The 14180-nt window shown below is 42.6% G+C and overlaps 1 protein-coding gene across 3 annotated transcripts in view; it reads right to left on the bottom strand.

The window, feature by feature from the left end:
• Positions 1–14180, bottom strand: part of TEX15 (testis expressed 15, meiosis and synapsis associated) — a 76675-nt gene that overhangs the window by 23675 nt on the left and 38820 nt on the right. For all 3 annotated transcript variants that reach the window (XM_070742204.1, XM_070742203.1, XM_070742205.1), the window contains exons 3-6: positions 10595–10760; positions 5857–6100; positions 3069–3215; positions 108–258 (exon numbers count right to left, since the gene is read on the bottom strand). In XM_070742204.1, the coding sequence (XP_070598305.1) occupies positions 108–258; positions 3069–3215; positions 5857–6100; positions 10595–10760 (708 nt within the window). The remainder of the gene's footprint in view (positions 1–107; positions 259–3068; positions 3216–5856; positions 6101–10594; positions 10761–14180) is intronic.

Raw genomic sequence — 14180 nt, 5'->3', positions numbered from 1 at the left:
TCTCAGAGTACTAGCTATGAACTTAAATGCAGAAGCTAAGAAGAAGACATGAAACAATTTCTATAACATGAAAAATGAGCATAAAAGCTAAAAAAAAAAAGGCTTACCAGTGTGCTTGGGTAATCTTTTAAGTTTACACTTCAAAAATTCAGCACCTCCCTTCTGATTAACAGATTTTACATGTATTACAGCATATGGAAGACATTGCCTAGGCTTATCCACAGGTTTTGAATGTTCATTATATTCATAAAAATATACCTGGAAGTATTGTAAGAACATAAAAATAAGTTCCTGGATAATTAACTTTAAACTTAATCAAAGACCAAAATTAGTGACCACATTGTGATCAACTATCAACAAAATGAGTTGTAAAACTTTAAATATTTTGTAGCACATCTCTCTTATAAAAAGTATCAGGCACAAAATGTACTGTTTTTGTGAAAAGATTAAAGTACAGTGGAACCCCGACATAAGAGCTGCTCTACTTAAGAGCAACTCGAGATAAGAGCTGGGAGGGGAGAGATATTTTTGTTCTACTTACAAGCCCAAATTCGAGATACAAGCGCCAAGGAGCTGTCTCCTGAAGCCAAACGCTAACTTCCGCGTTCGGCTTCAGGAGACAGCTGCGAAGCGGCGCGCGTGTTTTAAAAGGTTGCAGCCGGCCTGGGGGGCTCGGGGGGGGTGCTTGCAGCTTTCTTTCTTGCTCTTTTTCTTTCTCTCTTTTACCTTCCCTTCCTCTATTTCTTCTTTTCTTTCTCCTTCCCACCTTCTTCCCTCCCTCCCTTCACTCATTCCTCTCTTACTCTCCCCTTTCATAAGTTTCCTTGCTTCCTTCCTCTGTTCCTGTCCCTTCCCCCTTTCTTTCTTTCTTTCTTTCTTTCTTGCTTTCTTTCTTTCTTTCTTGCTCTTTTTCTTTCTCTCTTTTACCTTCCCTTCCTCTATTTCTTCTTTTCTTTCTCCTTCCCACCTTCTTCCCTCCCTCCCTCCCTTCACTCATTCCTCTCTTACTCTCCCCTTTCATAAGTTTCCTTGCTTCCTTCCTCTGTTCCTGTCCCTTCCCTCTTTCCTTCCTTCCTTCCCACCCTCCGTCCATTCATTCACCCATTCCTCTCTTGATCGCTTAAAGCCGGTCCCTGGTGCAAAAAGGGTTGGGGACCTCTGTCCTACAGGATTGGGTGGCAGAGAAGTTGAACATATGTAAATTTAAAAGTTTAAGAAAGTTTACAAGTTAAGTGAAAGAAACTTCATTATTCATTTATATGTACATGTACATTTCTTCATTAAAAACATGTCTTTCTGCATAATTTAGACTAACTTTGTGAGTTTTTTGAGGGCTGGAACCAATTAAAATTATTTACATTAATTCCTATGGGGAAAAGTCGTTCGAGATAAGAGCTGCTCGACTTAAGAGCCCAGGTCCGGAACGAATTAAACTCGTATCTCGAGGTACCACTGTATAGGGGTGTCAATCTTGATCATGCCGCAGGCCGGATCGTGACATATCATGATGTTTTTGCCTTTGAGGAGCAGGGAGAGAAATGGGCTGTATCTGGCCCATGGGCCACCAGTTTGACCTAGTATGGGCTGCCAGGTCTCATCTAATATGACAATTTGTCTCACATGTTTTCTAATTTTAATATAAAATTATTTGCTGAAGATTTAGGAAATTCAGGATGTAATGTCTGTGGAAAATATTTAATAATATCTCAGAAGTGAAGCAGAATTTAAAATCCCCCTTCATCTATCACACGTGTGACAATATTCATCCTCTATTACATCCTTATGGCATATATAGTTTCTTATTTTTTTACAGAAGCAGACAATGAATTCAAAGAAAGACTGTATCTACTTTGTACAACACATCAGCATCCAACTAATTTCTATATGGCTTGAGATCAGATTTTCTGATAGCCTCTACCCATCCAATTTGATCCAGTAGCTCAATAAGTGTATGCTGCAGATCTTGTCAGCCAAAATGTGTTGACTGACAGAAAATCAGTCCATGCTGTAGTCCATGCTTTGTGGAATATTCTCCGTTTGGAGATTAAAATAGTCAAAACTTTTTAACCTTTTGAACACTTTAAAAAAATGACTATGTCTGTGGTTTGGAATGTGTTAGGGCGCTGCTGCTTGATTTGACTTATGACCCTTCCTCGAACAGTTATGACTGCCATACTATCTTTGTGGTGACATGATCATATTTCAGGTGCTTGGAAACTGGCTTATTATTATTATTATTATTATTATTATTATTATTATTATTATTATTATTTATTAGATTGGTATGCATTTATGACTGACTGCAGTATCCCACAGTCACTTTTTTGCAAACTTTTTTGCTGTTTTCTGGCAAAAAAAATGCATGTTGGATAAGTTGGATTCAGATTTATAGCCATACTGTGACTCACTTTGTGACATCTAAAAATGGTCATAAAATTGATACTGGCCATGTGGTGACTCAATGTGCGACTGCAACGATTTAGAACCAAAATTCCAGACTCAATTGTGGTTGTAAGTCATGGACTACCTGTAAAGAGGCAGTTTTTATTATACCTGTCCTGGCTAGTAAAATATATATTGTGGCTCTTATATTGTGGGACATTTGCATACCAACAATGGCTGAATGATGAACAGAAACAACCCAACCACAAAAATAACTCTAGGTATTTTATGATAATTTTTTCCTGCACTGAATCACTCCATAGGCCAGGATAAAATTTCCAGTTTTCCAAATGTTAATCTTTAGCACAATTAGTTACTGAAAATACCAGCCCTTGATTCTTCATGTGAAATGCTAGATATTATCCCTGCTGAAGAGTCCAGGAAGAGGGTCTTCTTTATAATGAAGTCAGACATCTTCCTCTCCAAATACTTTTTGTTTAGCTAAATGTTATATAAGACTTTATTCAAGTTTTGATATAGTTTCTGAATATATTGTTTCTAAATTGTACACCCTTCATTAAAATAAAATTATTATAAACTTTAAAAATGAAATAACTTCAAAAAATAGAAATATGGGGCATCATGCTTTATCTTGTCAATAATAAAATCACTAAAATATTGCTTACCAAAGACCCAGTAGCTTGATCCTCCAAAGAATCCTTAAGTGTAGGAGGAATTCTAGACATATGGCAATCAAAGTTTGGAGTTGGGTCCAGTACACTTTTCTTTTGGCCTTTAGGTGGTTGAACCTTTTTAACTTTTCCTAAAAGAACCTAAAAATACAAAGCAAACAAAATCTTTTCAGTGTTATGTATGTATGTATGTAAGTATGTATGTATGTATGTATGTATGTATGTATGTATATATAAAATCTACGAAAATATCTATGTGTGTGTGTGTGTGTATATATATATGTATGTATGTATGTATGTATCTATATATCTATATCTATATCTATATCTATATATATATATATATACACATACACACACACACACATACATACATACATACATACATACATACATACATACATACATACATACCTTGTTTTACGAACTTAATTGGTTCCGGGAGGAGGTTCGTAAGGCAAAAAGTTTGTAAGACGAAACAATGTTTCACATAGGAAACAATGTAAAATCAATTAATGCGTGCCGCCCGGCTGTCACCTTTATTTTATTTATTTTATTTATTAGATTTGTATGCCGCCCCTCTCCGAAGACTCGGGGCGGCTAACAACAATATAAAAAGACAATGTAAACAAATCTAATATTAAAAATAATCTTAAAAACCCCAATTTAAAGAACCACTCACACATACATCATCCATGGGAAACCCCATCTCCTGACTTCCGCGTTTTTGCGATGCTGTAGGGAAATCCCAGGAGGGGAACCCCAGGATCGCAAAAATGGGCGCTCCACTGGCAACGGAAGTCTGGAGATGGGGTTTCCCAGCGAGGGAAGCCTCAGCGAAATCGCATCATCTCAAAAACACAGAAGTCCTCGAAACCCCACCTCCGGACTTCTGTGTTTTTGCACTCATGGAACTCAAGAGAGGAGAAAGCGCCCGTTTTTGTGTTGCTGGGATTCTCCTGAGATTTCCCTACAGCATCGCAAAAACGCGGAAGTCAGGAGGTGAGGTTTCCCATGGAGGGGAGCCTCAGGGGAATCCCAGGATCGCAAAAACGGGCGCCCCGCTGGCAACAGAAGTCTGGAGGTGGGGTTTCCCAGCGAGGGAAGCCTCAGTGAAATCGCAATTCCCCCATGCCTGGCGATATAGGTGGGTCTTAAGCAATTTACAAAAGACAAGGAGGGTGGGGGCAGTTCTAATATCTGGGGGGAATTGATTCCAGAGGGCCGGGGCCGCCAGAGAAGGCTCTTCCCCTGGGGCCCGCCAGATGACATTGTTTAGTCGACGGGACCTGGAGAAGGCCAACTCTGTGGGACCTTATCGGCCACTGGGATTCGTGCGGCAGAAGATGGCCCCAGAGGTATTCTGGTCCGATGCCATGTAGGGCTTTATAGGTCAATACCAACACTTTGAATTGTGACCGGAAACTGATCGTCAGCCAATGCAAGCCACGGAGTGTTGGAGAGATGTGGGCGAACCTAGGTAACCACACAGTAGCTTTCACGGCCACATTCTGCATGATCTGAAGTTTCCAGACACTTTTCAAAGGTAGCCCCATGTAGAGAGCATTGCAGTAGTCGAATCTTGAGGTGATGAGTGCATGAGTGACTATGAGCAATGACTCACTGTCCAAAATAGGGTCGCAACTGGTGCACCAGGCGAACCTGTGCAAACGCCCTCCTCGCCAGAGCCGAAAGATGATGTTCCAATGTTAGCTGTGGATCGAGGACGCCCAAGTTGCGGACCCTCTCCAAGGGGAGCAATAAATCCCCCCCAGGTAATGGACAGACAGATGGAATTGTCCTTGGGAGGCAAAGCCCACAACCACTCCGTCTTGTCGGGGTTGAGTTTGAGCTTGTTGACACCCATCCAGACCCCTACAGCCTCTAGGCACATCACTTCCACTGCTTCGCTGCTGGACATGGAGTGGAGATGTAGAACTGGGTATCATCAGCATACTGATGATACCTCACTCCATGCCCTTGGATGATGTCACCCAGCAGTTTCATCTATATATTAAATAGCAGGGGGGAGAGGACCGACCCCTGAGGCACCCCACAACGGAGAGACCTAGAGGTCAACCTCTGACCCCCCACTAACACCGACTACGACCAACCAGAGAGGTAGGAGTAGAACCACTGAAGAACAGTGCCTCCCACTCCCAACCCTTCCAGCCGGCGCAGAAGGATACCATGGTTGATGGTATCGAAAGCCGCTAAGAGGTCAAGAAGCACCAGGACAGAGGACAAGCCCCTGTCCTGGGCCCACCAGAGACATCCATCAGTGCAATCAAAGCAGTTTCCATGCTGTAGCCAGGCCTGAATTCTGACTGTTGAGGGCCTAGATAATCGGTTTCTTCCAAGGACTGCTGGAGTTCGAGCGCCACCACCTTCTCAACAATCTTCCCCATAGAGGGGAGGTTGGAGACTGGACGGTAGTTATTAAGCACGGCTGGGTCCAGGCTTCTTGAGGAGAGGGCACAAAAGTGCCTCCTTATAGGGAACTGGGAAGGACCCCCTCCCCAAAGAAGCGTTGACCATCTCCTGGACCCAGCTCCATGTCACCTCTCAGCTGGCTGAAACCAACCAAGAGGGACACAGATACAATAAGCAGGTAATATAGTTTATAAATGCCCATTTTAAACTTAAAGTCAAAGTTTTAAAATGGTTTGGAAAAAAATCCTTCCACAGAATAAATGCTGCTTCAGGATTGAAACCAATGATTCCCCACATTAGAGAATAATTGCTTTAATGTTTTAAAATATATAGATATATAAAGACTTACCCTGAATATAATGATATTTTCTACTGGAAATGAATGTTTGGATGCATAATTCAAAGCAATATCCACATATCGGAACAAATAAACTCCAAACTGAGGATTTCCTAGTTCTTTCATAATGTTTATTTCTCTTTTGGAATCACCAGTACATAGGCCATTCTGACAAATTTGTTGCACTTCATTTCTAGAGACAACTAAAAAGCTAGAGAGTTCTTTATCTTGTCTTCCTTCTTCACGCAATTCAGTCCTAACAATAAAAAAAAAGATGTTTTCAAGGCAGGTTCCACTCTTTATGCAATTTAATTGAAAAAAGTAGCAATCAATTTTGTTGTTTCCCAGTAATATACTCTAAATTCCCCCTTTTAAGAGAAATGTCTCTGGACCTCTCCATATAAAGCTTCTCAGTATAAATTAATTATTGCAGTAGCTGAAATAGCAACTATTTTCATATTAACTTTTATTATATTCTTGCTGCTATCCAATTATGGATTTCATATTATGGAGTCTTCGGAGTCTTATGGAGATTTCATATTATGGAGTCTTCGGAGAGGGGCGGCATACAAATCCAAATAATAAATAAAATAAATATTGGTGCCAGGTCACTCCATAACTGAAGTATTAGCCCGATACACTTCATTTCTTCTGCATTCATTATCTTAACATTTGATACAAATCATACATTTTTATTTATTGCAATTATTTATATCTTCTATTAAATCCACTAGAATGGATGCTATACCTGATTTTAGAGGGAAAGCTTTTAGTTTTAGAGCAAAGGTTATAGTAATTTATAATCAAATAGGATCTCCTGAATTTGTCCAGTACAATTTTCTAGGGACGTTATTAAGAATTCCCTACTCTGTAAATTGTGTGGATTCTAAGGACAGAAATTTGAATTCAACTCATCAGAAATGTTCATTTAATGTTGTTTTTCCAGGCACTTCCCTAGTTGACATTACAATACTGTATAATATTTTTGTCCACCTTTGGAGGAACTTGTATTATAACTTATTTGTTCAATATTTAGTTTCAATTGGCTTTAGTGGAATGAATGAGAATCCTTAATTAAGTTGGCACCTGGAAAAATCTAGATAATTTACTGTATTCACACTGTATGAAATTGTTCTGCTTGGAAGAATTTTCTCCACTGAATGTGACCTTGACTCAATGGAACTGGGTAGATTGTTTTCATAATAAGCGATAAAGAAGAGCTGAGAATTGGAGGAAAATATTCCTGACTTAAACTTCATATGAACCTGAAAGGGGGAGAAAGAAAGAAAAAGAAAAAAGACAGACTGATTGATTCTTTTGAGGCATTTTGGCTTTTGGGCTGTATAAAGTTAAATTGAACAGCTGGACGAAGTCTTTTGCATACTAAACTTGGATGAGATGGAAGAAATAAGAGATCTATGTAAGGATATATTCAGAGACATTAAAGAGTGGGAAGAAGGAAACAGAAACAACATTTTTTTTTACTGAAAGTCTTAAATAATTGCAAGGAATTTCAATACAAGACTATAGCAGGAGACAGGAATACAGTAATACCTCAACTTATAAATTTAATTGGTGCCGGGAGGAGGCTCGTAAGTCGAAAAGCTCGTAAGTCGAAACATTATTTCCCATAGGAATCAATGGAAAAGCGATTAATGAGTGCAAGCCCAAAAATCAAAATCAGCTAGCGGGGGGGGGGGGGGGGGCGGCCAGGTCCAGCTCCCGCCACTGATGCAGTTGCAGAGCCGCGCCCCCCTGATGGCGTTCGGCGGCTTCCGAAGCGGTGCTGGGCGAAAGAGGGCGGGCGGGCAGCAGCAGAAGGCGAGAGGTGCCTCTTCGCACGCTCGATCTGCAGCGGGGGCGTCCTTGGCCCAAGGACCTCAGGGGTTGGGGGCGAGCAGATTGAGCGCGCGAAGAGGCACCTCTCACCTTCCGCCACTGCCCGCCCGCCCTCTTTTGCCCAGCGCCGCTTCGGAAGCCGCTGAACGCCGTCAGGGGGGCGCGACGCTTTGTTCCCGCAGCCACCTCGCGTGGCTCTGCAACTGCATCAGCGGCGGGAGCCGGACCCGGCCGCCACCCCCTCCCCTGCTAGCTGATTTTGATTTTTGGGCTTGCACGCATTAATCGCTTTTCCATTGATTCCTATGGGAAATAATGTTTCGACTTACGAGCTTTTTGACTTATGAGCCTCCTCCCGGCACCAATTAAATTTGTAAGTCGAGGTATTACTGTATTCCTGTCTCCTGCTATAGTCTTGTATTGAAATTCCTTGCAATTATTTAAGACTTTCAGTTAAAAAAAAATGTTGTTTCTGTTTCCTTCTTCCCACTCTTTAATGTCTCTGAATATATCCTTACATAGATCTCTTATTTCTTCCATCTCATCCAAGTTTAGTATGCAAAAGACTTGTTCATATTTTGGGGATGTTTTTCTATCTCGATGGCTTCCATGATTATTCTTTTGCTGTAGTGTTCTGTTTTGGAAATTAATTTGGTACTGTCAAAATCAATTTCATGTCCTGTAGTTTTGAAGTGTTGGAAAAGGGAGGAGGTTTTTTCTTTTTTCTTTAATGCATTCTTATGTTCTGCATTAAAGAAAAAAGAAAAAACCTCCTCCCTTTTCCAACACTTCAAAACTACAGGACATGAAATTGATTTTGACAGTACCAAATTAATTTCCAAAACAGAACACTACAGCAAAAGAATAATCATGGAAGCCATCGAGATAGAAAAACATCCCCAAAATATGAACAAGCGGGATGATACCTCTCGCTTACCAGACATCTGGAAACCAGCCCTCAAACGTATCCCAGCCATAGAAACCAGACTCAGAACACACATTGTAAAACAATCAAGTAGCCTGCAAGTTCCAACTACTCAGGATATCACGCCTAATCTACAACCATTAACTAATCAGCATACCTCAGCTACATCAATGACCCCAATTGTTACCCCACTGACTCACCAGGAAGTTTCTACACAGCAGGCAATTGCTGAGCCATCAAACCACACCCAGCCACCAGTATTTATAGAAGGAAGGCAGCTCAGGTCTCGCAGTGTTCGCCTTAGAACAAGGACAGAAACACCAGCCTGAAGATGATGAGTGAGACCTTGTCGAAACGTCGCCAGAAATTTCCAAATCCTACACGGGAAGAAACCCGAATATACCAAGACCGCCATACCTGTACCCGTGAAAATCTACGAAAACATATATATGTATGTATGTATGTATATATACAGTGATCCCCCGGGTATTGCGACCCCGATCATTGCGAAATGGCTATATGGCGATTTTGCAACCCGGAAGTAAAAACACCATCTGCGCATACACGCCCTTTTTTCTATGGGCACGCATGTGTAGATGGCGCCGGGCAGATCAGCTGCTGGGCGACTTCCCTAGGTCTTCCCCCTCTTGCTGGCGGGAGGGCGAGCGGCGGGCATCAGCGAGGAGTTTCCCCACTGCCCATGCAAACTCCTCGCTGCCGCCCCGCCCGCCCTTCGCCCGCCCACGCCGTTCATTCTCGCCGCTTCCCAGCTGAGTCCTGAAGCGAATTGGCTTCAGGACTCAGCTGGGAAGCGGCGCGAGCGAACGGCTTGTCCGCCGCCCGCCCGCCCGCCCTTCGCCCGCCCGCCCTTCGCCCGCCCACGCCGTTCATTCTCGCCGCTTCCCAGCTGAGTTCTGAAGCGAATTGGCTTCAGGACTCAGCTGGGAAGCGGCGCGAGCGAGCGGGGCAAGCGAACGGCTTGTCCGCCGCCTGCCTGCCCGCGCGCCCCGCCCTTCGCCCGCCCACGCCGTTCATTCTCGCTGCTTCCCAGCTGAGTCCTGAAGCGAATTCGCTTCAGGACTCAGCTGGGAAGCGGCGCGAGCGAGCGGCGCGAGCAAACGGCTTGTCCGCCGCCCGCCCGCCCTTCGCCCGCCCACACCGTTCATTCTCGCCGCTTCCCAGCTGAGTCCTGAAGCGAATTCGCTTCAGGACTCAGCTGGGAAGTGGCGCGAGCGAGCAGCGTGGGCGGGCGAAGGGCGGGGCGAGCGGCAGCGAGGAGTTTGCGTGGGCGGTGGGGAAACCCCAGCGCCGCTTCCCAGCTGAGTCCCCTTCCCAGGAACCCCAATCTTCGGCTCCTCGCTAGCGCTGCGGAAGTAAAAACACCATCTGCGCATGCGCAGGTGGTGTTTTTACTTCCGCAGCGCTACTTCGCGAAAACCCAATCATTGCTAGGGGTCCTGGAACGGAACCCTCGCAATGATCGGGGGATCACTGTATATATATATGTGTGTAGATTGTTTTGAGTTTGGGTTTTGCCCCGTGTAATATTTTGCATGTCTATGCGACGTTTCGTTGAAATAGTTTGTTTGCAACTGCCATTTGTTCCTTATAAATAGTGTGTGTGGGGGGGGGGGGAGATTTGGTTTGAATGTAGCAAATAGATTGGGTGGCTATGTTTTAATGATTTGATTGGTTGGTGGAATCACATTTAGTTGAAGGATTGATATGGTGATGATTATGATGTTTTTTTGTTTAGGGCTGGTTTCTAAATTTCTGGTAGGCGGGACGTGTCATCACGTTTATTCATACAGAGGAGGTGCTTTTCTATCGCTATGGCTTCCATGATTATTCTTTTATATACGTGTTCTGTTTTGGAAAGTATCTCAATTTGTTGAGAAGATTCATGAGGAAAAATTCAATCATGGGCAAAAAGACCATTCAGTAAAATTGTTAATGATCTGTATTTTTTGCATTACAACAGTTCACCTTTTTGCAATGTATTCTTCTTCCAAATCTTTATTATGAACCATTTCTATTTTATGAAACTGCCATAAAGATTCCAAATGGCATTGTATATCAAGGCAATTTTCATTCAGCCGTTGTTTAATCTCATTATAATCCCTCTGATTAGCAAGGCACTCTGTTAAAAAATCTAAACATAAAGAAAAGGAAACAAAAAATATTTTAAAAATCAGCATTCTCACCATGATAGGGAGTACTGTAATTCTACAAAGATAATTTTAAATGTTTCAAACTTAAGAATCGTGGTAGAACAGTGCCTTGTATTGCAGGCTAACTGTGCCCACTGCCAGTAATTCGATACTGACTGGTTCAAGGTTAACCCAGCCTTCCATCCTTCCGAGATCCATAAAATGAGGACCCAGATTGTTGAGGGATTGTTGGTTTGCTGTCACTATTGTAAAGCATCACAGGGCATACATCTAAGTGCTATTGTAATTGCCAATTTGGAAAATTTCCAGAAAAAAATACTTTTCTAGCAATAAACGTTAGGAGAAATAATTGAGGAAATATCTTTATCAAGATCTTTAAAATACATAATCTTATTTCAACTAAAGAAATTTGCAATGATTTCATCATTGGCTGTATTTTTGCTTTTAACAGAACATAAGCTTTCTATATTATAATAAGAACATGCATTGCAATTAAGGAATCTTCACACTCTAATTTAAAACTTATTCTTCCTCAGCGAAGACCCTGTATTAAAAGAAACTACAGCAGGTTTTAATTGTACATTACAAGAATATATAAGAATTAAATAAATCTACCACTTTCTACAATAGGAATGGACACTTATTCAAATTAAGTCTTCTGATTCTTTTTGCAGGTTTAAGCTAACCAAATTCAATCATAAAATAACTTAATGTTTTTCTTAATGGGACCACACTGTCTCCAAACATGCTTTGTATTGTTCCTTCTTTGGTGGGAGTATTTTCAAATTCTAGCTGTTCCTATTTTTTCTGCACACAGAATGTTCCGTTTATTCTTTTAACTATGTTTTACCTTGTTCTTTGAATAAGCCTCTTTGCCATAGTTCCATCTAAGCTGAGCAGTGAGCAATCGCTCACTTAAAAATCATCATCAACTCAGAGTTTTCCAAACCTGCCCAGAAGCCGAGAGGGAAATTTTATTATTATTTCTGTGTCGCCCAGTCCCGAAGGGATTGTCGCTCAGACACTATACTTTTCCGCCCACCCCCAAAAAAATTTAGAGAGAACACTGCTCTTTGCAATTAAAAAAAATGCACATAGTCCAATCAAGGCCAAGACCATGAATGTATGATGCCAGTATTTGAATTAGGAACCTCGTAGTCGGAGTCCAAAATCAGACAAAAGAAAACAACTGAAACCGCAGCTATAGTAGAAGAAACTGCAGTACAATACTTCTGGATAGGTCTATGTAGAGAATAAGGAAAATAATTTTGATGGAAATTTATGGGATTACCTAGACCAGTGATGGCGAACCTATGACATCAGCACTGACACGCATAGCCATTTTCAGTGACACGCGGCCACTAAGGAAGTCAGGTGTCCATTTTTCCAGATGAAGAAATATCGTCGCTTTGTGTTCTCTTTCATTGAGTGAGCCGATTCTTTCCATTACAATGAAACCTGTTCCTTCCAAAGAGCCCCTTCCGGGAACGGAGCTGGGCCGAAGGGGTTTTTCTACTCGTTTCCAAGGGAGCAATACTGCGGTTTGTCCAGCAGATGGCATTACGATCCCATTCATCGCTCGCGCAGAAAATGGGTCTTCTAAGCACGAAGTCGCCGCCTTTTGTCTTACTGTCTCTCGGGGATCATTAAGTCTCCACCATCAGACATTACGGGGAACACGCAGCTTCCCAATGTTTGGGAGTGGGCAGGTGAAAGAGGGCCGTCAGATGCTGCACAAAACGCGGGACTTCTCGAGATCCAGGTCGACCTCGACCGGATTTTAAATCTTCGAACCAACTGCGGTTCAGAAATTTCAAACAATGGGAGGAACGATGGAGGGATTTGGGGCGCCCGCACGTGGAGGGGGGACGTTCCCGTAGCTCTTCCATTTGCTCTTCCGGATGAAGCTCCCCCTCCCTCTGTTCGATTTTCTATGCCAGGAATTGGGCAACGGAGGCAACTGGCGGAGCAGCCTTTGCTTACTTCCCGCAGCTTCAGCTACGCGCGGGCTGGAGAGGGCCTTCCTCCTTGGGCTATTCCCGCTTCTCACCAGAAAGAGAGAGGCTGGGCTGCCCTTTGACGTGCCCCCCCTTTTCAAAGCCCATGGGATCTTTCTTTTTTTCTTCTTTTTTCTTTCTTTCTTTCATTCTCTCTTTTTCTCTTTCTTTCTCTCTCTCCTTCCTTCTTTCTCTGTCTCTTTCTTTCTGTCTTCCTACCATCTTTCTCTCTCTCCTTTGTTTCTCTCTCTTTCTCTCTCTCCCACTTTGTTTCTTTCTATCTTCCTTCCTTCTTACCTTTCTTTTTTCTCTCTCCTTCCTTCCTTACTTTTTTCTCTCTTTTATTCTCTCTTCCGTCCTTCCCTCCTTCATTTTTTCCATCTCTCTCTCTTTTTCTTTCTTTCTAACTTCTTACCATCTTTCTTTCTTTCTTTCCTTTCTTTCTCTCCCTCTTTCTCTCTCCCTCTTTCTTTCTGTCTTCCTTCCTTCTTACCATTCTTTCTCTCTCTCCTTCCTTCCTTTTCCCCTCTGCTCCCTCCCTTCCTCCTTTCGTCTCCTCCTTCTCTCCCGTCTTTTCCCTTCTTTTGAAGTTTGCTCTTTGCTTGCTTTTTCTGTCAAACCTTTGCAAGGATATCTGTCCGAGGCTGCTGGAAATAACCTGCAATTCACGTGAGAATTCGCCGTTTCAGTGAGTCTTTGGGGCAAGGGCACCCCTCCCTCTCCTGCAGGAGTTTTTTTTTAAAAAAAAGAGTCCGGGGACTATTCCACAAAGTGAAAGTAAGACTCGGCGAAGCTTGTTTGTTGACTTGAGGTCAAAGCTTGAGAATCAAGAAAGGTGCCGCTTGGAGAATCAAGAGGAGTGCCACTATGAACGGGAAATTTGGAGTGCCTGGAATCGGTTACCAGACACTTTTAGCACAAAATTATGTTTTTTTTCTCAAGGTGACACACCACCCGAGTTATGCTCAGTTTTTTGGCGAATTTTGACACACAAAGCTCAAAAGGTTGCCCATCACTGACCTAGACAAAAGGGGCATGAAGCTTTTTTTTTCAGGTTCGGAGCAAGGAAATAACATTCAGAATGGCTCAGGTAGAATGTTTCCCTGACTGACCAATATTTAAGAAGAGAAGAACCGTTGAAACTTACCTGAACGGTCTTCTCGATGCACTGCAAGGAGAGTCCAACGTGGGTAATTCTCCAGTCTCATTTGAGGGACTGAGTTTTAATTTATACATTATGCAGGCACCGCCCCCTAGCCCACCAGTCATACATAAACGAAGGAGCAGTAAACTATAACTTTTTATTATTAAACAACTGGAAGGCAACAAGCCCGGTCAAATACTTAACAATGTAAGGCAAGAAGGCCCTTGGTCCACCAACTGGGTGGGTTTTGGACTCTCCTT

Source organism: Erythrolamprus reginae, chromosome 2, assembly GCF_031021105.1.
Source record: "Erythrolamprus reginae isolate rEryReg1 chromosome 2, rEryReg1.hap1, whole genome shotgun sequence".
Lineage (NCBI taxonomy): Eukaryota > Metazoa > Chordata > Lepidosauria > Squamata > Dipsadidae > Erythrolamprus > Erythrolamprus reginae.
This window is presented reverse-complemented; position numbering and strand designations above follow the sequence as displayed.